Genomic DNA, 24,615 nt, shown 5'->3' on the forward strand with positions numbered 1-24,615 from the left:
TAAAATGGATGTCTTTGTATTCTTGACTTTAGAACGTTCTCTGAATAAACTGTACTAACTTTTGTATAAACTGAGTCTTTGACTAATTATTATTAAACCCATGGTCTTACAAACCTCTGGGATTGGTCAGCTATTGATTGATTGTTATTATCATTGGGATTGAAAAGTCTCCTGAAAACATTCAGCCAGGAACATTCCAAATCACATAGACAAGGCCCGTGAGAAAATTATCTTTCAACAGTGAGAACCTGGAAGCATGGAGTACAAACAGCTCAGTCAAATATTGTGAAAATGATTATGGTCAACTATCCGTATCTGATATAATTAACAGGGGAAATTGCCAAGTATCCCAACAAGTGGAGACTTCACAGATGCGCAGATTCACTACTTAACAAAGCCACCTGTCTGAGGAATACAGTGACTGAAGGACTAGATGAGCCTACTGTATAGGGAGATGAGACAGCCTGGCCCTGAATAACTCTATATGATGATGCTATATAGCCTAAGACTAGGGCTGTGGCGGTCAGCTGGTAATTATCATGCAACTGACTGCCGGTCCATTAATTAACATAAAGACCTTTAGCATCTCCAAGAAATCCATTTAATTTACACCACCATAATAAAGCCATGATTTATTTTATGCAGGTCTAAAAGAAACGTTATGTGAAGAAAGTGTATTTCAGAATGTCACGCCTGCTCCTGCTCCCTCCGGCGCTCTACGTCGCTGGTCTGCTAACACCGGCCTTGGCAACTATATTAGACACACCTGGTCATGATTTTCTCCTTGATTACTCCCCCTTTATTTAGCCCTCAGTAGTATCAGTCATTAGGTTGTATTATTTTATCTCACGTTCAGTACGCTTCTCATGTTTCGTCATCTGTATCGGTTCATTATTAAACTCACCTTCCGCACCTGCTTCCTGACTACACTTACACAGAAGAACATAATGAATGGACTATTGTATGTGCCACACCATAGGCTGTAGTAGGCGTATTCATTTTGCATACAAGATATGCTTAAAATTACATGATTTTATAGTAAGAAGAATATAATTGAGCTTTGCTGAATAAAATAGAAAGGATATGTTTTCCATTCCGGAGCGATACTGGCATGAAGTGGCGATGTTGAGCGTAAAAGTGGATAATTTGAAACAGGTCCTTTACGATAGATGTAGAGTTAATTGGCAACTATAGTTAATGATACAAATCTTAGAATGTCTTCGAAATGAAAACAAATATGGGCAGCATAATGCAACTATATATGCTAATAATGATTTGAGAAAGTCACAAAAAAGCTTGCGCTCTGTTCCTTGACTCAGGCTGCTCACACTTCTCTCAAAGTGATCATATTTTTCACACGTCAGATTATTCTCATAGTAATCTGGTCTGTGCTAATATGTCAAATTTGCATCGATTTAGAATGGCCCATTATCAAATGGGCAGGAACAGGGGCAGGGGAAAAAATACATAATCTGTATGCACTCGAATAGCGAATGGAGGCTGCTTTCACTAGGTTTGTTTTTTAAACATGCCAGGTAGGCTACTCCGGTTTTCATAGCGGAGCATGTGCTTAATACTAGCAGCTGAGAAATAAATATAGTAGCAGCTGGGATCCTCTTCCTCTTCAAGCATCAAAACTCTGCTTTCACACGGAATTGCAAGCAGAAATGTCTGGGTTTATAAGAACATCTTCACTCCAGACGTCAACCACTGTTTGAGGAGCATGCTCTCGCTGCGCAACAGGTGATACTTCTTCCAAACTCTGTATGTCATGGGCTCTCCAACCCTATTCCTGCAGCTACCCAGTGAAATATGTTTGAGAACATCGATAGTAACATATTTTCCCAACAAAACAGATGTAATTAAACTGTTAACAGCCCCTCTCTCTGCGAGCTCGAGAAAGGAATGGAGGAGAGAGAGAGGGGTCATGAGCAGATGAGCTCCTACATTTTCCAGCATGTTTTTAAAATATAGATTCTGAGTTAGATAAACTTGGATTTTTTGGCAAGGACATATACATAATACTACCCTACACAACAAAACCTTCACTCCAAATCTAAACTCCAAGCCTTCAACCTGACTTTGGACAAGATTACTTGGAAGGATTCCTACTACCAAAGCTATACAGCAAATGCTCTAGCAAACAAACAGAAACCTGAAAACACCATCCAACCTGGAACTGAGTGAGTCATGTTTAGTTTGAAGCTATTTTAAAAGCAGAGAAAAAATATATTAAAATTATATTATTTTACTTTATAAGGACTGAATGCTAAGTTAAGGCTACCAAGCTCGCTAGGAAAGAACATATCTGACAGCATCTTCAATTAGCACTGACATGTGAAGTGAGTGGTGTCAAAGCCCTTGAGCCCATCAATGGCAGGAGAGTCTCAAAGCCTACCCCACCCAAATGCAAAGGCCTTTGAAACCCTCTCCCGCTGTTCATAAGTAATTACAATACAATACCCTCTGCATGTAAAAAATGATAAGGCACGAAAATAATACAAAAAGAAGCTCCTTATGGAAAATCGAGACACTTTTTGCTGACTATTATAAAAGTGGGAACATTGGCAAATTAATCTTCCACACAGACCATCCCCTGGCTAGGTGCAGCACTATATTAACACACTGGGTGGAATGGATGGGTGGAAACTCAGGATACTAGACAACGAGCCCGGCCCTCTTCAGTCAGAAGCAAGGAAGAACCAAAGTCCTGGAACACATCATCTGTTTGAAGCCTGACCAGAAACCAGAGGGCTCTGAGCCCATGCACAGCGGCATACATCAGACAGTGATGGGGGCATGAGGGAAGCCCTACAATATTATGTTTTTCTAAGTAGTGAGAAAAATACATTTTGAAAAGTAATCTTTAAATATGTTGTACTTTTCTTGAATTCATTTTTGTAATTGACTAAAACAAGCAGACAATAAAATTGCGTTTGAGCCAATGGGTAACCTAGGTAACCACAGGTTGTTTTTCCCACAGTCAGGCGAGGCTGTTACGTTATATCCAATATCGACTAGAATATTTTTAAATCATTACTTATTGACGTTCAGGTCTCTCATCATCATCGAATCTCTGCTAACTAGCAGCATGCTGATGATTTGTTTAGCATAGCATTGTTGAATGAAAATAATGATTAGAATGAACGACTGGGTCAAAACATGAGAAAATAACTAACGGTAACAACTTCAGAATGCAACAGTTATTCGATGCGGGCCTATTGAGGTAAAGGAAATAGCGGCTGTGAGTGTCCATCCGTGTGAGAGCTCACTCAATAGTTAGTTATTGGCTGAACAGAAAGCGTTGGAGTGCCATTTTAGCTGGCAACGATAAGAGTGGGACGTCTCATTCTCCGCCAAAGAAGAGACAAGCACTGACTGTCTGTCACCAACCAGCGCCTGGACCATGCACGGATAGTTCTTCCACCTGTGTGCCATTAACGGACACGTCACCATTAACATAACCAAGCTATTTGGTAAGCTCGGACTCGCCAACCATAGTTGTTGCTATGTACTGTAGGCTTATTGGATATTTATTCAATCATTATTTATTGAAATTATTGTCTCGCATCATCATCATCGAATCTATGCTAGCTAGCTACATGCCAATTTGTTTAGCATAGCAATAACGAATGCATATAATAATTAGAATGAACAACAGCCCTTATGTAACAGTATAACTTCAGACCGTCCCCTCGCCCATACCCGGGCGCGAACCAGGGACCGTCTGCACACATCAACAACAGTCACCCTCGAAGCATCGTTACCCATCGCTCCACAAAAACCGCGGCCCTTGCAGTGCAAGGGGAACCACTACTTCAAGGTCTCAGAACAAGTGACGTCACCGATTGAAACGCTATTTAGTGCGCACCACCGCTAACTAAGCTAGCCGTTTCACATCCGTTACACATAGTCAGGAGTTATCACAAATTATACCACAGCGTTGTTGAATATTCATTTCTCATTGGTTAGAAGTGCATTCTAGAATGGACATTAAAACCAGATAATGGGACAGTTTGCAATATGTGCCTACACATGCAGACCATACTTACTACAAAGTTAGAGAAAGCTAAACCAACAACCACACCAACCTAAATTGGATTCATTGTAAATGCAGGTCCAACGGATACTTATTTTTTGGGAGCATCTGATGACCTAATGTGGTAAGTGACAAATATGAATTTCTCTGGTCCCCATGTTGCAGTTATGACGCAAGTGTCGCTATGTTGTCAAATCCTCCCACATGTTTCTAGGTTGACCAGCTGTTTTCAGCAACTTGTATTTTTTTATTTGGTTGTAATATTGGCAGGTTTGCTAGCAACAACCTATTTAGCTAGCTTAGTGTTTGATATTCAATGCGATCTCCTCGAAATGAACAGTTTTTCTGATCAGAAAGCAAACTTTTCTTAGGCATTAGGCATTCTAGACCGTGCATTATTTCCCTATAACGCATAGTATTACTTGCATGGTACAATTCAATGGCTATAGTTCATTCTATGTTTGAGCTGCCTTTGAAAGGAAACGTCGATTTTTGTTGTTGTTGCCATTGTTGAATTCGATCGTCATAATAGCAAGTTAGGACTGATCATTTGGTTAGCTAAAGTAGAAAGTCTGTTTGTTTGGTTACCAGGGCAACTTCTGTCACAACTTCTGCTAGCTACTTGTTGAACATATTTTTAGCAGCAAATGAACACATTTCTAGAAGAACATTTGAAATTATAGCCATGGTATATAACGGATACTCAACTCGTGGCTCTATGCGTTCTCTGGAAAAATGTTGGGATGTCCCTTGAGGAAATTTTACAGCGCTAGTACAACCACTATATAAAGTTTGGACTGCTTTATAAAAAAAATTGCTTTATATCAAAAAACGTATTGCTTTGAACATAAACCCATGTTCTACAGTGTCAAAAGCTTTATACAAATCAACAAACATAAGAAAACTATCATCAAGGATGAGGTCATTATAGTCAGTCATATCTAAGATCAACCTGATGTTATTACTAATGTGTCGACCATGCATAAAACCAGATTGTTCTTCATCAATTATATGATGCACGCCTTGTTTCAACTTCTTAGCAAATATAAGGGCAAATCATTTCCCATAAGTATTCAACAGGCTAATGGGTCTCCAGTTGTCAATATAAAGACTATCCTTATTAGGTTTGGGAATCAAAGTAATTACACCTTGCTTTAAGGAAGCCTTAAGGAAGCCTTAAGCTTTAAGGAAGCCTTTTTCTTTTGATTCTTGGAACCTAGCAAGAATGAAAGGAATCAATTTATCATTGAACGCTTTATAAAACTCGCTTATTAAACCATAATTTCCAGGGGACCTATTGTCCTTAAGTCTTTTAATGCAGTCTTTTATCTCAATTTCAGATAACTAATCATCACAAAAATCCCTGAAATCATTACCTATCTTCTGAGCAATGTTTGCTACATTGTCTAAGAAAATATCCATATTGGAAGTTGACTGGGGTGATGTATACAGATTCTGATAAAACTGGGCAACATGCTGAGAGATTTCTTTTGGATTTTCATTGGGAGTATTACTGATCATTAATTTACATATTTATTTTCTCCTGCCCTTGTTTCTAAATTAAATAAATATTTTGTATTTTTCTCTCCCTCTTCCATCCATTTTCATCTTGATCTTACAAACGCTCCCTGGGCCTTTTCCTCATAGATACAGTCTGACTGCATTTGCAATGAAGATAGCTCCAATAATTCTTGATCAGTTAGTTCAGTTGTTTTAGTATAATCCATTATTCCCTTTATGATGTCATATTCTTTCTCTCTCTTGGCACAAGCAATTTGTCACGCCCTGACCATAGAGAGCATTGGTTCTCTATGGTGTTGAGGTCAGAGCGTGACTAGGAGGGTGTTCTAGTTTTCATATTTCTATGTTGGTGTGCTTGGTATGGTTCCCAATTAGAGGCAGCTGGTAATCGTTGCCTCTAATTGGGGATCATATTTAGGTAGCCTTTTTTCCACCTGTGTTTTGTGGGATATTATTTTGTGTATCACGTAGTCACATTTTGTTGTTTCGTTATTGTTTTGTAGTTAACTTACTTTAAATAAATAAGATGTGGAACCCAGATCACTCGGCAAGTTGGTCCGAGTATGCTTCCAACGACGATCGCGACTGAATATCCCACCACAACAGGACCAAGCAGCGTGCCCAGGAGGAGAAGGTATCCTGGACTTGGGAGGAAATCCTGGCAGGACAGGATCGCCTTCCGTGTCATTTGTCCGGTGCCATGTGTGCCGGCTTTACGCACCAGGTCTCCTGCGCGCCTCCACAGCCCTGTACGTCCTGTGCCAGCTCCCCGCACTCGCCGTGCGAAGTGTGTCATTGTTCCGGTACAATTTGTGCCGGCTCCACGCACCAGGTCTCCAGAACACCTCCACAGCCCAGTACGTCCTGTGCCAGCTCCACGCATCAGGCCTCCAGTGCGCCTCTCCAGTCCGGTATGTCCTGTGCCAGCTCCACGCATCAGGCCTCCATTGCGCCTCTCCAGTCCGGTATGTCCTGTACCGGCTCCACGCACCAGGCCTCCAGTGCATATTCACAGTATTCACAATATATGACCCTTAAAGTTGCCTTTTAAAATAGCGACACCTGCTGACCATTTAGTATCAAATGAAAACCAAATATCATTCCCCCATTGACACTTCCAAAACGCAGTATCTGTTATGAGCGGAATTCTGACCGGAAAAGGGTCCAAATGATTAGGGTGAGGCACATTGGCTACTAACAGCTTACTACACAACATACACTTAGTATTACTTTCTTAGTTAATCTCCCTGGCATATTACATAATTTATGCAACAGCATACAATACATTTTTGGACTCATCTTGTTGTGCTATGCTCACTTGAACAGGAAGGTGACGCAGCAGTCCTTCAGGGGCAAATTTCATCACTAAACTTTGTTATCAAAGTCTGGCATTCTCTGGATTTATGGTGCTTTCAAGACTACTGGGAACTCTGAAAAAACAAGGTCGAATCATGATGACGTCAATGATCATCAGGTCGGTGCTCTAGAAAGAGGCCCGAGTTCCCTACTTCCAATTCGAGTTGGATGACCTTAAAACCCTATTTTCCCAGTTGGAGCTCATTTTTTTTCAAGTTCCCAGTTTTGAAGTCACTAAAATCAGATTTCCCAGTTCTGAGTTAGTTGTTTTGAGCGCGGCAGAAGTCATGCTGGATTGACAGCATGGCTAATGTTTATCCTTTTAAGCTCTTAAACCCATACTTGGGACACACCCACTCCACTGAATAGCAGGCTTGTGATTTCTTTGCAATGCTTGCAGTTAGCCACTTATTCCTTCCAAACCACTCATTGTTGAATTTGCGATTTCCAACTTGTGTAATGTTTATGTTCAATGGCCGATGAACACTGATACGTTTGCTCTACAATTTCTCTTCATTATTTCTCTTCATATGACAAGGAATGAAAAGGATTTGCAAGTAGATTGTCGACTTGATTCATGATGACTGGTAGCTAAGATTTTGAAAGTATGATCAGTCCAATCAAAGCTACTGAAGATATTTAGTATGGGTGCATAATTTAGGAAAAATATCACTTTTTGGATCGAGGCTATCTGGCTGCAGACAAGTGGTGTCATGGATTGCTCAGCCTTATCTACAGTATTTCATGTGATGTAATGTAGTAATTGAACAGTCTCGTCTTCTTCTTTAATGGGCTACAGATGCTGATGCTGCACATAGCCTACACACATCATTGGTGCGCATCAATTATCTTTAAATGTAAAATTCTGTTATGCTTTTTCCTGCTTGTAAAAAGCGAAATGACATCACTTTCTCTGTGCACAGAAGCCTACATTAGAATGTTTTGCCATTCATTTTATATATCGGATCAGTGATCAGGCCATTTATTGTGCGCTCATGTGTGACAGCGTATCACTTTCATCACTTTTGTTTTGGTGTTTCACATTACGGTTTCTGTTTGACTGTATTAGCAAAGCCTCCGCGATCGAATTGTCCCTGCCCGCCGGGTTCAAGCGATGGGAGCTCCTAAAGCGGAATCCCCATTTGCCTTGGCTCCAGCCCAGATGATCTGAAGCTCTGTTGAGGACCAGAAAGGAGAGGGGGCTTGGCTTCGGGAAGCTTGGACTTGATGCTATCATGTCCAGACAGCAGCATGTTCTCTCCCAATTTGGAAGTTGATACCACTGCGGAAGCCCAACACCCCCAATGATGGAGACGATGCACCGGCCAGCATTGATGTACTGGAGTTAATGCAACATTTTCATTCAAATGCAAAAGGCTAATAAGCGTTTAAATGCAGATTACATGATAGGAATGACAGCATCATCCTGAAAGCGCATAATGGTGTTGCCTTTTTTCTGAATTAAAATGTCATGATAGATAGCCTTCTACACGCAGTCTTGTAATAAAAGGCACACACTCAATATCTGTGGGCCTATACATGTAGCCCATATCATATATTGATTGTTGCTATTCATGTCATGTCTATTTCAGTCCTCTGCTCAGATGGAAGGAATTCTATACTGAGTGCAATTGGTAACCACAACATCCTTTATCTGCTCACTGGAGTCTAATAATCACTATTAATTCACCAGCAAAATACTATTTCATTTAATAGTTTCTCTGTATGATGTCCATCCCTACCATCATATCTACATGAATGTAATTCTACATTCAAAAGTACTGTTATGTATAACTCATTAAACAATGTCATTTCCCAAAGAAATACAAGTCATAGAAGACAGAGCCTAGTAATGACATGTATGCAAGGCTCAATACAGTAATTCTGAGAACCTGGATTTTGTACCCTTTAATGATGTGTACTCGGAATGCGAGAGCTTTACCTCCAGTCTGTAATAACACTTATTCCATCTGGGGAATTGGTTGTGTGCAGCTTACCGTGAAATACAGCTTCTATGAGAGACCATAAAATTACAACAAGTTGTTTTTTACCTCAAACCGACAGTATGTGCATGACCCAGAGGTCTTGACCTATGATGCTGTGTTGCCCTGTACCAGGATGCTCTAAAAAGGTCAATGCTATTTTGGATGTTTTGCTTGTGTTGTCGATGCCTGATTGCATGTCCCGTCTGAGTCAGCCCTTTCTGTCTGGTCTGATTAGTTTGGTTCATAACCTTCATGTGAAACACTTTACCAGTAACACATTATTTTCTGTTACTGTACCACAAACTGAATTTTGATCTGCCCAGAGTATCCCAGAAGTACTGTGCCACCTCATGTGCATTTTACTAGTAGGCCCTATGGTCTCATGAGTCTTCTCAAGTACCCCTTGTGGATAAACGAAGTACCCCTAGGGGTCCTAGTACCCCTGGTTGGGAACCACTGTTATTGGAACCAAGTTGACTGATGATTGACTCATGAGTCATTGCTGACTGAGCTCTCCTTTGAGCACATATCAGTTAATGAGACGTTTCTTGCATGAAGCAACACTAATTCTGAGAGCTGAAAAGACAATGACACTTCCACTATGTTGTCAATGGATCTTCATGGGTGAATGGCTATAGATACCTGAAGGACCGTAATTAGCTGAATACAACAAGACAAAGTATAACTAAGTTAACCCTGCCTATTTGTAATGTTCTGGCCAGTAGCCTTAGGTCTGACTCATTGTACTGGAACAAAATAGAGAAACTTGGTGAGAATGCCCCTGCTGAAGAGGAGACATTTCGTTGGCAGTCAGAATTGCAAATGTGAGCACTTTCAAAGACGGGTTGCTGCACTGAACTGTTCACTTGACACTCAGCAGAAATGGGGCACACAGAATGTGTGATCCGATAACTTGTGTGTTTGATTCTGTTGTGGTCAAGTTTCGTATAGAAAGTCAACGTTCATTTTAGCAGCCGTCTGAGGTCATAGATTATTTAACGAGTCACTGGGATTGAGGATACACATGCCTTGTTGGACATGGTGCATGCTTTCTGTAATCCATGCAAAGATGCTTGAAACGTTAGCAGAAACATAGGGGGACTGAAAATACAGTTGAGGGAGGATTTTGGGACAAATGTTAGTTGTACATTGAGCTAATGTGATCAGCAGCTGTTCCCATTGCAGCATAGCCTAATTAAATTACATTCACGTGACCTACATGCTATCGCTCCAAGCTCATTTACTGCATTCTGAGTTTGGAAAAGCTCAGCACATTACAGCCCTGTCATGTTCATTTGCCCACAGCAAAATTGGATCAGTGCCATTTTTTTAGGCTCATTGGCGTGTGGACTCCCTTTTCATCATGTTTTACCATTCTCTTTCATGTGGTACTGTAGATCTATTATTCATGTGACACTGTTGCTTTCTGCCCCGTTAAAAACCTTTCAACCTGTATAGGTAAATATCAAATAGACTACATTGTAATCCAGCGAGCCTTAAACACAGCCATATCATCGAACTGATTCATCAGACATAGTGTCACAGGAAAGAAGAAAAAAGAAAAAAGTCAGCTACATTGTAAGGCTGATGATAGCGTGTATGAGTGCCTATTGAGGATGCGACAAGCCCGTCCGTGTGTTTGGTGGAAGGCCATAAGTTACCATTTTGTTCAGAGGACCAGACAGGTGACTTGCTACCAGATCGGGAAAGCCTACACCACCACCCGGGTCTACCATGAGCGGGTCAACACACACGAGGGTGAGGGAGAGTTTGAATACAGTCGCTGTGGTATGTGGGACGTCTCACGGGATCTACGTGGACTGGAGAGCCACCCGGCAACAACTTTGTTTCAACAAGTGCTTCAGTTTTGCTGGGGCTGGACCAGAAAATAATTACCTCAACCAACGTGCCAGGTTCTTCTCAGAGATTGAGGGTTTAAATGACTACATGGAGGCTCGAGAAGGGTTGCAACTGAAAAATGTGAACTTTACAGAGCATTTGATAGCCTACTTGGAACCTTACCGGTTGCCCTGGTATACTTCTCAGGTGTCGTTCTGGTTCACTGCTCTTCTCATTCTGTCCTGGCCCCTGAGAGTGCTTATAGAGTACCGTACAGCCTTTGTGCACTACCATGTTGAGAAGCTCTTTGGGCTGGAGGACAGCCACAACAGCCCCTCTCCAATAGAGGAGGTTTCCATCAGCAGAGTTCTCCCTCGGGTAGAAACAGTGGATAGCACTGAGTTGGCGTGACACATCCTTTCCAACTGCCAGTTGTACCCCAGCTACTCAGAGGCCATGCTGATTAACCTGGCGTCTTCAGACTCTGGTACAGCTGAAGATACCAGGTCCTCCAACTACTTCCTGCTGGACAGCCACCCAGCCCAGAGCTATAGCATGCTGGTGCAGGACTGTGAGCACTGCTGCCAGCTTCAGAGCGAGGTTGGACAGAGGCGGGCCACCACCAGCTCCAGCTGTTCCTCCGTCTTCTCCCGTCATGTCTTGTTCTATCCCTGGACAACTCACGCTTCTCACTGTGCCGCATGTAAGGATCTCTGCACACCGTGGGCCTGTGGAGGAGCCTCAAGCCAGCTGGCTCTCAATGACAGACCGCCCACATTCCGAGACGCACGCTTCTTCCCCGTCCTCACCGGCCCGAGTGCTGTTGTAGTGGTGACTCCACCACAGAGGTGCGGCGCTACTTTGTCGGCCAGGGATCCACCTGCCTGGAAACCTCACTCTGAGCGGCCAAGAGACATTTGACTGATTCGGTTACAATATATTCCAAATAAGGAGGTTGTGAGTAAAGGTCGACCGATTAATCGGAATGGCGGATTAATTAGGTTCCATTTCAAGTTTTCATAACAATCGGAAATCTGTATTTTTGGACACCGATTGGGCCGATTTTTATTTTTGTTACACCTTTATTTAACGAGGCAAGTCAGTTAAGAACACATTCTTATTTTCAATGACTGCCTAGGAACAGTGGGTTAACTGCCTTGTTCAGGGGCAGAACAACAGATTTTTACCGTGTCAGCTCGGGGATTCAATCTTGCAACCTTACTGTTAACTAGTCCAACGCTCTAACCACCTGCCTTACATTGCACTCCACGAGGAGCCTGCCTCTTAGGCGAATGCAGTAAGAAGCCAAGGTAAGTTGCTAGCTAGCATTAAACTTATCTTATAAAAAAACAATCAATCAATCATAATCACTAGTTGTCACGTCCTGACCTTAGATCCTTTTTTAGGTCTCTATTTTGGTTTGGTCAGGGCGTGAGTTGGGGTGGGCATTCTATGTTTTTCAATTCTATTGTTTTGTTCTGTGCTGTATTTCGATGTGTTTGGCCTGGTATGGTTCCCAATCAGATGCAGCTGTCAATTGTTGTCTCTGATTGAGAACCATAAATAGGTAGCCTGTTCCCACCTGTGTTTGTGGGTAGTTGTTTTCTGTTGTGTGTCTTCACCTTACAGAACTGTTTCGTTTCGTTCACTCTCTCTTTGTTGTTTTTTGGTTATTGCAGTGTTCAGTTAATTTATTAAAATTAACATGGACACTTACCACGCTGCGTTTTGGTCTGATCCTTCCTATTCCTCATCCAAGGAGGACAACGATCGGTACACTAGTTAACTACACATGGTTGATATTACTAGTTTATCTAGCGTGTCCTGCGTTGCATATAATCGATGCGGTGAGCATTTGCTAAAAAGGACTGTCATTGCTCCAACGTGTACCTAACCATAAACATCAATGCCTTTCTTAAAATCAATACACAAGTATATATTTTAAACCTGCATATTTAGTTAATATTGCCTGCTAACATGAATTTATTTTAACTAGGGAAATTGTGTCACTTCTCTCGCAACAGAGTCAGGGTATATGCAACAGTTTGGGACGCCTGGCTCATTGCGAACTAATTTGCCAGAATTTTATGTAATTATGACATAACATTGAAGGCTGTGCAATGTAACAGGAATATTTAGACCTAGGGTGCCACCCGTTAGATAAAATACGGAACGGTATTTATTAATTGAAAGAATAAACGTTTTGTTTTCGAAATTAGTTTCCGGATTCGACCATATTAATGACCAAAGGCTCGTATTTCTGTATGTTATTATGTTATAATTGAGTCTATGATTTGATAGAGCAGTCTGACTGAGCAATGGTAGGCAGCAGCAGGCTCGTACGCATTCATTCAAACAGCACTTTCGTGCGTTTTGCCAGCAGCTCTTCGCAATGCTTCAAGCATCGAACTGTTTATGACTTCAAGCCTATCAACTCCTGAGATTAGGCTGGTGTTACCGCTGTGAAATGGCTAGCTAGTTAGTGGGGTGCACGCTAATAGCGTTTCAAACGTCACTCGCTCTGAGACTTGGAGTAGCTCTTCCCCTTGCACTGCAAGGGCCACGGTTTTTGTGGAGCGATGGGTAACGATGCTTTGAGGGTGGCTGTTGTCGATGTGTTCCTGGTTCGAGCCCAAGTAGGGGCGAGGAGAGGGACGGCAGCTATACTGTTACACTAGCAATACTAAAGTGCCTATAAGAACATCCAATTGTCAAAGGTATATGTAATACAAATGGTATAGAGAGAAATAGTCCTATAAAACTTCTTACCTGGGAATATTGAAGACTCATGTTAAAAGGAACCACCAGCTTTCTCATGTTCTGAGCAAGGATCTTAAACATTAGCTTTTTTACATGGCACATATTGCACTTTTACTTTCTTCTCTAACACTTTGTTTTTGCATTATTTAAACCAAATTGAACATGTTTTTGAGGCTAAATTGATTTTAATGATGTATTATATTAAGTTAAAATAAGTGTTCATTCAGTATTGTTGTAATTGTCATTATTACAAATAAAAAAATAATAATCGTCCGATTAATCGGTATCGGCAATTTTTTTGGTCCTCCAATAATCGGTATCGGCGTTGAAAAATCATAATCGGTCGACCACTAGTTGTGAGAGTGCAAGAGTGCAATAAAATGCAAATTAATTACTTAAAAATCATACAATGTGATTTTCTGGATTTTTGTTTTAGATTCTGTCTCTCACAGTTGAAGTGTACCTATGATAAAAACTACAGACCTCTACACGCTTTGTAAGTAGGAAAACCTGCAAAATTGTCAGTGTATCAAATACTTGTTCTCCCCACTGTGTGTGTGTGTGTGTGTGTGTGTGTGTGTGTATGTATATATATATATATTTTAGACCTAGTATTTTGTTTACTACAACAGGTATACGGACAGACAACAAAATATGCAGGTAAGTGTTGAGGCTTTTTATGGTTTGAAATGTTATGGTTTGAAACATGCATCTTATACTTATAATTTAAGTGGGCTGATTAGCAGGCTCAAGATGCGATTTACATTATTCCTTAAAAAGAGATTTTATGCATCCTTTTATGGTATTTTATCCACTCAGCAACATATGAACCTAGCAATGTGAGGCTTTTTGAATTTCACACAATTTATTTATGTAAAAAAAAATTCTGAATGGTTTGTTCCCCAAGAGGATACATTAAGCAACATGGATTTGGTAAAACGCACCAAGTCAAAGGTGGGCTGTCTACAAAATCTGAAAGGCCAGCAGCTCTACAGACAACTCCTCAACAATGCCACCTGCGGTCTCACCTTCTCCAAAGATGTTATATGGGAGATGGGGTCAGACAGTATACCTTACAGTCAAGCTGACTTCCACTGGCTTTTCAATGCCTCTGGACCTCTGGCACCAAGTCCCAAGCCGAAGAGCACAGGGATAAAATCAATGAAAGGTATCCCCCTTCATCCTTCACCTCAGGATCCTGCCAAGAACAGAGGCTTCAGAGACCCTCCCTCTATGCTCCCTGAATTACAAATATCCCATCTTGCGCCATTGACTGCTAAAGACTCCTTTACACTCCCTAGTCACCAGGGGGGGCTCTTGGATTCCTTTAAAAGGACAGGACTACGAGGAGTTTCTAATGTTTACAACTGTCTCAAGGAAGCATCTACAGGAGGCAGGGAGGACCGTTTAAAGAGCTGCCACTGGGATGAGTTTGTGCTAAAGAAGCTGACCAAGACCACAGCCCAGTGGATAGTGAGTCAACAGATTCCAAACCAGTGCCAGAATAAGACTCGGCTGCAGTCACTGCTGAGGAGTCAGTATGGTTCAGCCAGCGCCACAGATCTAGTCAATGAGGAGCCCATGTGTGAGGAGGATTTATGCAGTTACCAAGATCTCCACAAGCAGACTGAGAAGCAGCAGGCTCTTCAGAGCCACAAGGCTGAGACACCTCTTCCGGTATACTACAGGCAAGGAGACAAAACCTACCGTAATATTTAATGTTGACTTATTGAGTCCCCAGTCAGTTTTACGCCTCAAACAAATAGTGTCTAATGCACTAAAGTTGATGTTTTATGTGAGTTTCTATAATGTGTAGATCATCAGAATTTGTATTCACAGTTTTATATCACTGATCTCTATTTTCACTTGACATACCTGCTGCAGGGTGCAGGGCTACTCTCTTCCCCCTGCATGTTCTGATGAGCCTGGGGGTATGAACCAGACTGCCAACACTGTAGCAGTCAAGCACATTGAAACCCCTCAACCTCCTCGTCTTCAGGATAGCCTCAACCCCCGTGCTGGAAGCCATGTCTTGCACACAGAGAATAACTTTGAACAGGAGATATTTTCTGGTACAACTTCTCAATACACATGCAACTGAAATAGTATTTTCTATATTGGTTATTGATCTACATCACATTTCCTTGACTTTGCATGTTGCAGGAATAGCCAAACAGGTACATCAGCGAGATCCACGGAACCACGATCGCATCATCATGGACAACAATTCAGAGTACCAAAAGAACCTTCAAGACTTTTTCCCCTGTGGTCCAGATAAGTGGACAAAAGCAGAAACCATGCACAATGAGACACAAGGTTGGGGCTTTAACCAAATAAATGCAACCCCTGTTAAAGCACGATTTTACTCATTAAAATTCCATTGGGTAGGAATGCGACGGGTGGAGAAAGGTACTCGGCGGTGGGTGGACCTGCCTACCACTGCTGACTATGCCACAGAGTTGGGTCTGAGACCGCCTGACTACAGCGGGAAGGACACAGAGGCGCCCAGACAGCAACCCCACTACAACCCTATGGCCGAGCTCTCCTCCTTACGTTACGCAGTGGAGGGATGGAGGAGTGCCTGGAAGATCAGTAGGTCTTCTTGTCATTCAATATTGATGTTCTCTAAGCATTTGTCTATCACTGTGCTGTTAAGCCTAATTTATTTCACATCGTTACACTACAGCATGCCCAGATATACTCCAAAGTTACTGTATATTGTTACTTCATTAACTACTTCAGTTTGTCTTTAACCTGAGGAGGCTGGTCCTTCCTGTTCTAGAGATCACCTGGCAGAGTGTGACTATTGAAGGGTTAAAGAGGGCCCTTAAAGACCTGCACTACCACGTTCGCCTGTCAGCCATAGCCACTTGTGCATCAGGGGCAGTGAACAGACCGAGGGAAAAGCAACATCCCACAGATGCAGGTGACATGTAATAGATTGCGTCATCTCTCAACTCATCTTTTTTCATTTGTTTTGGTAATTGTGTGTGAGTACAGTTGAAGTCGGAAGTTTACATACACCGTAGCCAAATACATTTAAACTCAGTTTTTCACAATTCCTGACATTTAATCCTAGTAAAAATCCCCTGTTTTAGGCCAGTTAGGATCACCACTTTCTTTTAAGAATGTGAAATGTCAGAATAATAGTAGAGAATTATTTATTTCAGCTGTTATTTCTTTCATCACATTCCCAGTGGGTCAGAAGTTTACATACACTCAATGAGTATTTGGTAGCATTGCCTTTAAATTGTTTAACTTTTGTTCAAACGTTTCAGGTAGTCTTCCACAAGCTTCCCACAATAAATTGGGTGAATTTTGGCCCATTCCTCCTGACAGAGCTGGTGTAACTGAGTCAGGTTTGCAGGCCTCCTTGCTCACACACACTTTTTCAGTTCTGCCCACAAATTGTCTATGGGTTTGAGGTGATGGCCACTCCAATACCTTGACTTTGTTGTCCTTAAGCCATTTTGCCACAACTTTGGAAGTATGCTTGGGGGTCATTGTCCATTTGGAAGAACCATTTGCGACCAAGCTTTTAACTTCCTGACTGATGTCTTGCGATGTTGCTTCAATATATCCACATCATTTTCCTCCTCATGATGTTTTGTGAAGTGCACCAGTCCCTCCTGCAGAAAAGCACCCCCACAACCTGATGATGCCATCCCCGTGCTTCACGGTTGGGATGGTGTTCTTCATCTTGCAAGCCTCACCCCTTTTCCTCCAAACATAACAGTGGTCATTATGGCCAAACAGTTTTTTTCCAAAAAAGTATGATCTTTGTCCCCATGTGCAGTTGCAAACCGTAGTCTGGCTTTTTTATGGCGATTTTGGAGCAGTGGCTTCTTCCTTGCTGAGCAGCCTTTCAGGTTATGTCGATATAGGACTCGTTTTACTGTGGATATAGATACTTTTGTACCCGTTTCCCCCAGCATCTTCACAAGGTTCTTTGCTGTTCTGGTATTGATTTGCACTTTTCACACCAAAGTACGTTCATCTCTAGGAGACAGAATGCATCTCCTTCCTGAGCGGTATGACGGCTGCGTGGTCCCATGGTGTTTATACTTGCGTACTATTGTTTGTACAGATGAACGTGGTACCTTCAGGCTTTTGGAAATTGCTCCCAAGGATGAACCACACTTGTGGAGGTCTACAATTTTTTTTCTGAGGTCTTGGCTGATTTCTTTTCATTTTCCCATGATGTCAAGCAAAGAGGCACTGGGTTTGAAGGTAGGCTTGAAATACATCCACAGGTACACCTCCAATTGACTCAAATTATGTAAATTACCCTACCAGAAGCTTCTAAAGCCATGACATCATTTTCTGGAATTTTCCAAGCTGTTTAAAGGCACAGTCAACTTAGTGTATGTAAACTTCTGACCCACTGGAATTGTGATACAGTGAATTATAAGTGAAGTAATCTGTAAACAATCTGTAAACAATTGTTGGAAAAAAATACTTGTGTCATGCACAAAGTAGATGTCCTAACCGACTTGCCAAAACTATAGTTTGTTAATTAACAAGAAATTTGTGGAGTGGTTGAAACACTTAGGTTGGAGTCATTAAAACTAGTTTATGTAAACTTCTGACTTCAACTTTATGTGCACATATAGTGGACAAGGACAAAACATACATAGCACTTGTTTTTGGGAAACTCCTCCCAGGTCAGTATGGCCGTGTGCGGGACATCCAGCCAGTTCCTCAGGAGCTCCAGCCTCTTCTTCTCCTAGCTCTGGACGACCCTGTGAAGAGAGTTCAGATGGCAGCAGCAGTGTGCCAGTACGCCATGGGGACGCCAGACTCCCGAGCCCGTGTAATCCTCTGCAATGCACTACATCAAGGTTACGTCAGGTTGTATTGATTTTGGAGTACATTGTAACGACATATACCTTAGGGAAAAACATGAGGTGCAACTACGTTCTAACACCAAGACCCATACTGTCGGTGTGAATACTCACATCTGAATGGAATATAAACCGTAAATGTAACACCAATACTTTAAATAAATAACTTATGTATGGGTTTATTATTCAGGATGAATTGCATTTCACTGACATCAAATGAAGAGTGTAGTGTTTTGTGTCAGACTCTGCAGGTGTAGGTGCAGACAGCTGGGTGGCAGCGCAGTGCCTGGCCGTGGAGGGGGATTACAGTCGGCCAGTCATTCAGAGACTTCTCTCCCAGCACTTCGTCAGTGAGGTTCACACAGATAATAAACAGTCAGCCGCTCTACTTGCCAGCATCAGTAGCAAGACAGTGCGTAACTCAAATTTGTTCCCCTTAACTTGCTTCAACTAAATGATATACCCAGTCATTGGGGCAAGCACTATTAGCCTGTGTTCTTCTGTTTAATCACAAATCCATGATATCTGAAATGTCCTTTTTCTGGGCTTAACATTTTTCTTTAGACTCTAGTTCGCTCTCTGCTGGCTGAGGAGTTGAATTGTGCCAACTGGAGGACCAGACTCTTGGCTTGCAACACTATCTCCCAATTGAAAGGACCAATTAATAAGGTGTCTCTTGCAATCTCATAGATTTCTTGAGTCCCTAATTCTGTGATTTATTTGGTGTCTCAAATCAAACCTAAATTATGATATTGATATGTGATTATGTACTCATTAGAAATTATATTTTGTAGGACCTTGCAAACAAGTTGATCTACCTGATGTGGAATGACTGGAGTGGTAACGTGAAGCAGGCTGCAGCCCAGGCCCTGGGGAAACTAGGAATGGGAAGAGATGTGCACAATGAGCTGAGGTACCAGACTGGCATTTGGTGATCACTAATGAGCTGATTAGAGAGCATCTCACTCTTCCTAAAACCTCACCCATTGGCTGTTTTAGAATGAAGCTTGAGGAAGGTCCTGCCTCCTGGAGGGTGGAAGCTCTCATCCTCATAGCTCATCTACAGATCATGACTGCCAAGCTGCTGCCACCCTTCCTGAAATGTTTCAATGACAACTTTGTGGCCGTGAGGAAACAGGCCTGTCTGACTGCTGCAGCTCTAATTATGAAGTACAGCATGGTGAGAAAGGATTGAGGAGAGGCAGCAGTTTGCATACAATGTTTGTCTCGACTTTGTCTTGTGCCTAATACTCATGCCAATATATCCTATAAACCACGTCTTCTTTGGCAATATCACTTCAATATAGATAGACTATGGACTTCTGGTGAGAAAAATCCTTGTCTTTACTTTTTGGTTTTAGGTCTTGAATCAGCTGATTCAGCTAACACAGAATGACCCAGCATGGGAGGTTAAAGTTGTTGCAATCAGTGGTAAGCAGCATGGTGATGACCACTGGCCAACAGAGTGGATATTGTAATGACAGTGTGAAGCTGCAACTGCACTAGATATGCAACTTTCTGTGATAGTGTATATAAATATACAGTATAAGTTTAGTGTCAGAAAGCAGATGTGTGAACGTGTCGAGACACTGCAATTGTTTGTTAGCTTTAGGGAAGATAGGTTGCCTCACGCCGACTCTCCAGGACCACCTCCTCTGGGCTTTACATCATGAGGAGAAACCCCAGGTACGCATCGCCGCCTGCCAGGCCCTAAAGATCCTTAAAGTGAAGGGACCAGAGCTGCAGAACCTCCTACAGGAGAGGTTTGTACTGGAACCCCACCCCCAGGTCCATAGGTGAGTCAGAGTTCAGATCAAAATCCATCCCACTGGGCACAGAAGTCAATTCATTGTCTATTCCACATTGGTGCCACATCACAAAGTTGATTTAATCAGTGTGTGCCCAGTGGGATATAATGTCATGCCACATCTGTGTTAGCTTTACAGGTATGAGTGTTTATCTATGTATCTATGTCCATAACATTAAAAACAAAAAAAAAGGTTTTTGTCTACAAGGCATATACAGGGGCTCCTCAAAAACTATGGCTACAGTATTGATGGAGACAGGGGCATGGTCCACAAAATCAAAGATCAGGTAAATGTGTTTCAAGGTTAGCCATGGAAAGGCACTTGTGTTTTTGTTGCAAACTGAGGGCCATCAGTTCCGTCCTCCTGGTTTGCAGGTTCAGAGGCTATGCACCAAGAGCATCATCACAGACAAAGTGCTGTTGATGGAGAAGCTGGAGAACATGTACCAGCAACAGAGGAAGTATCTGGTAAATGAGAGCCGGCCGGACACTACACCAATATCACAGCTGCTGCAGGAACGCTACAACAGTGAGTGATGGACTACTATGGTGTGTTAAGCTGAGTTAAATATTTAATGTAAATCTTGATGTGCAGTGAATTAGAGCCTTATTTCCCACAGTTACAGTATATGCAGTTTTCTGACTGTGATGAATATAATTTTTGAAGAAGGTAACATGAAACCATTGTGGGCATTGTCTTTTTCTAGGAATTAAACATTGCCCTTCCACAGTAAGGCCGACTCACTCCTCAGATTCCTCTGTGACTCAGGTATTCCCTGTCCTGAATTCCTAGTCTTGTTGCAGAACTAGAGAACAAACCAGTTTGAAATGTACACTTTATTTTAAGCTAAATTGATTTATTATATAAAACGAACAGCTACTATATGTATTTTACAAATGACATGAATAAATGATAACCAGGATTAAAACAAACCGTTAAGGTGGATGTTGTAAATTAACAGAACTACCCCTTTCTCTGTAGTCCTCCTCTACATGCACGCTTGAATCAAGCCCTGTCAACAAATCCTCTTCATCTGCTTATCAAGATCATCAACACTCCATCGTGTGACAGTGGAGAAACTTCAGCACTCCAAGAAAATGAAGATAATATTTAATAACCATGGCCGCATAAAATAAATACAGTATTTGTTGACTGTTTGCTTTAGTAGTATTGGGGAATTATGTAGTTGTAAGGGATTGTGAAGAGGTTGATTTACTGTCAGGTAGTGATGTTATTGATGGAGCTGTGTTGTTAGCTCCTCCACTGCAGAACCTGTTTGCAGTTGTTCCACCGGTCACCTAGGCCAGGAGCTGAGCTATACCATTGTTCTGAAAGAGAGAACAACATATGTGGGAAATACTGTAGGTCAGATTCTGACTCTGATATGCATATTGGAACATGCATATTGCACATTACAGTGCCACACACATAGTTGTGATGAGCTTGTGTATGTAGATTCTGGAGGATATACAGTGATCCTTAGTAGAATGGACACCACAATGTACAGTGCAATATGCTTGTTCTATTCGCATCTGACCGGTATTCCACAGATTAAGGGCCACAATAATAGAAGCAACAACTGTGTGTAAACTCTAGATGTAAATACAGTATATAGCCCATCGATTATTGTGCATATACAGGATGTATATGGACTCATTCTAAAGGATTCCAAAAATCCGTGACCCCGACCCGGAAGTGCTTAGTTATTCTTGCTGACTTCACAGTGGTCTGGCTACCAGCCCCTGGTTAGCTAGATAACTAACTAGATAGTCTTGGGATGGCTGCAGAAAGAATCATATCCGCGGTTTCAGACTACCCAGAATTATATAACTCAACTTTGACTTCATATAGAGACCCGATAAAAAAATCGGATGCATGGAAGGCTGTGGGTAAACAACTGGGACTGAAAGGTATGGTCTGATTAACTAGCTAAGAACATTAGCATACATTTTGGCTAGCTAGCTAAGTTAAAGTGAGTAACAATGTTAACGTTACTAGCTAAACTTGTTCTACGCTAACGTTAGTTATTACGTTTGACATATCTGACTATTGTGTAGACTAGCTTGCTATATTTTCTAGCGAATAACATTGTTCACACTGGGTTTAACTTCCAGGGCTATGCTAGCTAGCTACTGTTTGCCTGGTTAGTTTAATTGTTTGCGACCATTGACTGTTCATCGCTCTTTATTGTCTTGTCAATTGCATTGGAATAGTTGGCTACGTTGTTGATTGATTAGTAATGCTGATTGCCGTGGTCAATATACGGTGTAAAGTTAGTTAACCACAGGGGGCAGTGTGTCACGGTTTGTTTACTAGTTAACGTTAGCTAGCTAACTCATTAACTTTCTACCTGAGGTGAACCAGTTGAGTGGGCACTCGTGATTTGCACCACAAGTGTAATGCCAACAACAAATGTTGGCTGCTACACCAGCAGTTTAACGATGATTCGGTCAGTGTTAGTATAAGAATATAATCCAATGATTTAACAATATGTCAACATTGGCGTAAGACTCATAGCTAGAGCAGTGCAAGCCATTTCATCCAGTGACAACATAATTATACACCTATAGAGATGGGGGCTTTTACGCATCCCAGCTGTTTATGAATTTGCGTGGTTAGTCCTACACCATCCCTATCTCTCATCTTTAGGCCTAGCTTGGATATGGGCTAAGTGGAAGGTTGCAGTTGGGCAGAACAAAATACTATGTTTCTACTAACCAAATACTTAGACGAGGTGGTGAACAAATTGGAAGACTACGTTTGTGGGAACACATGGCTCATCCAAATGACCATGCATAAAGCACTGGTACAGCCATAAGGGAAAGTTTAAGAACAGAACAGAGACATCCTCTTTTTATGTTCCAGAGGAAGATGCCCGAAAGAAATGGAGAAACCTGAGGGATGTGTTCACAAGGAAAGTGAAAGCAGATCGGATCCGTGGTGCCACAGGGAAGGCCCTAAAAAAATGGAGATATAGTGAGTTAATGGCATTTCTGATCCCATACATACAGCGAGGTAGAGGAACTGGCGGCAGCAATAGCACAGAGGAGTTTGATGATGGAAAAGATGAGACAACTAGCACCTCTGACGTCCTGATTGATCTAGATGGAAGTGTGGTTGATACCAAGATGTCACCACCTTTGGACAACAACTTACATGAGATGACATGGAAAGATTCCTGGCAAACAGCTGGACAAGGAGACAATGAGGATGAGATGTTTTTCATGAGCCTACTCCCTCACCTCAAGCGGTTACCTTACAGGAAAAAGTGTGCAATTAAGCTGAAATTTCACCAACTTCTCCACGATGCTGAATTTGAGGACACCGACTAGCCTAACTGTACAGTAAATATATTTTGTATCAACGAGTTTGGACTTACTTAGGACAGAACATTTTGTTGGAAATACATTTGATCAATTTTCATTTAGTTACCTTGAGAAAGTGTCCAATAGTGCTTCTTTGGAACCCCTCACCCTACACACACACACAAACCTTCCAAGTTTGAGCCCACTGGTGATGTTTCAGTGTGGTAGTGATAGACAGGAGGGGGCTGTAGTACTTAACCGGACTAAGCTAGAAACATTATTTTTTTGTTTAAAATGTTTTCTTTCTCCTAATATGTGGAAAGGGCTGCTTTTAGCCAAGACCCTTTATACATGTGTTTATATATACGAACACATGGAGATGGTTTGTTACTTACAATTTTATTTGTAAAAAAATATTGTAACAATGTTGGTCTGTTTAGTGTCACCTTACCCTCTGGTCACATTCATACAGCCAAGAGATGACGCTTGGGGGTGGGGGCTAATAAAGGATGAGTAAAGGCCCAGTTCACTACTTTTCTATTTTAGGGGGTGCTTCAGCACCACTACTTCCCGTGGCTATGCATACAGGTATGCATTTAGTTTGCTCCTGTAATACTTTAGTCTGGTTGTAAAAATAAAAACAGTTGAGTAAATGTTCTCCATGTTAGTGCAATAGTTGCTCTTTTGACAATTTATATTTTGTCTTTACTTTTTGAAGTTGGCTATTTCATTCATGCATTTTAGAATGTTATTGAGCTTAATAAAAGTTGTGGTTAAATGCTGCCCCATTTCACTAAGGTGTTGATTCTGTATGTCAAGTTATGTATGCAATTTTTTTAAACTTAAATGTCTGTCCAAATAAAAATAATTGAAAAGTTAAACCATACATTTCCACTGCAGATGTAAAGTTTGGTAAGAGAATGACTGTGCTGTCATGTGTTTTTGTAACATTTTCAGTGGACATTAAGTAGGCCTTGTGCATAGTTGTGGTTTAACTTTGCATCACATGCATTATAAAGTGAAACATCGGTGTGTCCGCATCAATGTGGAATTGCCCATATGCTACAGGTAACTGACAAAGGCAGTGTTTTGAGGGCTTTCAGCCACCATGTAACTTCAGCTCTTGGAGTATTTGAATCTTTGTAGTCATTAAGCTTT

The 24,615-nt window shown here is 41.6% G+C and overlaps 3 protein-coding genes and 1 pseudogene across 3 annotated transcripts in view; 3 read left to right on the forward strand and 1 right to left on the reverse strand.

The window, feature by feature from the left end:
- Positions 1–7,014: 7,014 nt before the first annotated feature.
- LOC149975251 (transmembrane protein 151B pseudogene) lies at positions 7,015–11,682 on the forward strand (annotated as a pseudogene).
- A 2,456-nt stretch (positions 11,683–14,138) lies between these two features.
- On the forward strand, positions 14,139–21,309 carry heatr4 (HEAT repeat containing 4). The gene is given in 18 exon segments (XM_036955024.2): positions 14,139–14,160; positions 14,408–15,188; positions 15,385–15,572; positions 15,664–15,816; positions 15,889–16,092; positions 16,283–16,426; positions 18,165–18,341; positions 18,587–18,756; positions 18,909–19,013; positions 19,139–19,257; positions 19,344–19,524; positions 19,706–19,775; positions 19,951–20,140; positions 20,360–20,438; positions 20,527–20,680; positions 20,859–20,920; positions 21,134–21,210; positions 21,212–21,309. Coding segments are annotated over 17 exon segments (2,892 nt in total). The 5' UTR covers positions 14,139–14,160; positions 14,408–14,424; the 3' UTR covers positions 21,267–21,309.
- The window catches only part of LOC110498084 (uncharacterized), a 44,764-nt gene continuing 41,136 nt past the window's right edge, over positions 20,988–24,615 (reverse strand). Inside the window, exon 6 of the mRNA XM_021574660.3 lies at positions 20,988–21,480. Within this exon, the coding sequence (XP_021430335.2) occupies positions 21,404–21,480 (77 nt within the window). The 3' untranslated portion in view covers positions 20,988–21,403. The remainder of the gene's footprint in view (positions 21,481–24,615) is intronic.
- Positions 21,833–24,338, forward strand: LOC118936464 (transcription factor Adf-1). Its single transcript, XM_036955026.2, has 2 exons — positions 21,833–22,062; positions 23,018–24,338. The coding sequence occupies exons 1-2, from the start codon at positions 21,930–21,932 to the stop codon at positions 23,482–23,484; spliced, it is 600 nt and encodes a 199-aa protein (XP_036810921.1). The 5' UTR covers positions 21,833–21,929; the 3' UTR covers positions 23,485–24,338.

Source organism: Oncorhynchus mykiss, chromosome 19 (assembly GCF_057628025.1).
Source record: "Oncorhynchus mykiss isolate SJ-2025 chromosome 19, ASM5762802v1, whole genome shotgun sequence".
Classification (NCBI taxonomy): domain Eukaryota; kingdom Metazoa; phylum Chordata; class Actinopteri; order Salmoniformes; family Salmonidae; genus Oncorhynchus; species Oncorhynchus mykiss.

Coding starts and splice junctions, on each gene's coding strand:
- LOC118936464 (XM_036955026.2), top strand. CDS start 21,930: ATGGCTGCAGAAAGAATCATATCCGCGGTTTCAGACTACCCAGAATTA. Junction 22,063..23,017: donor TAAACAACTGGGACTGAAAG/GTATGGTCTGAT, acceptor TTTATGTTCCAG/AGGAAGATGCCCGAAAGAAA.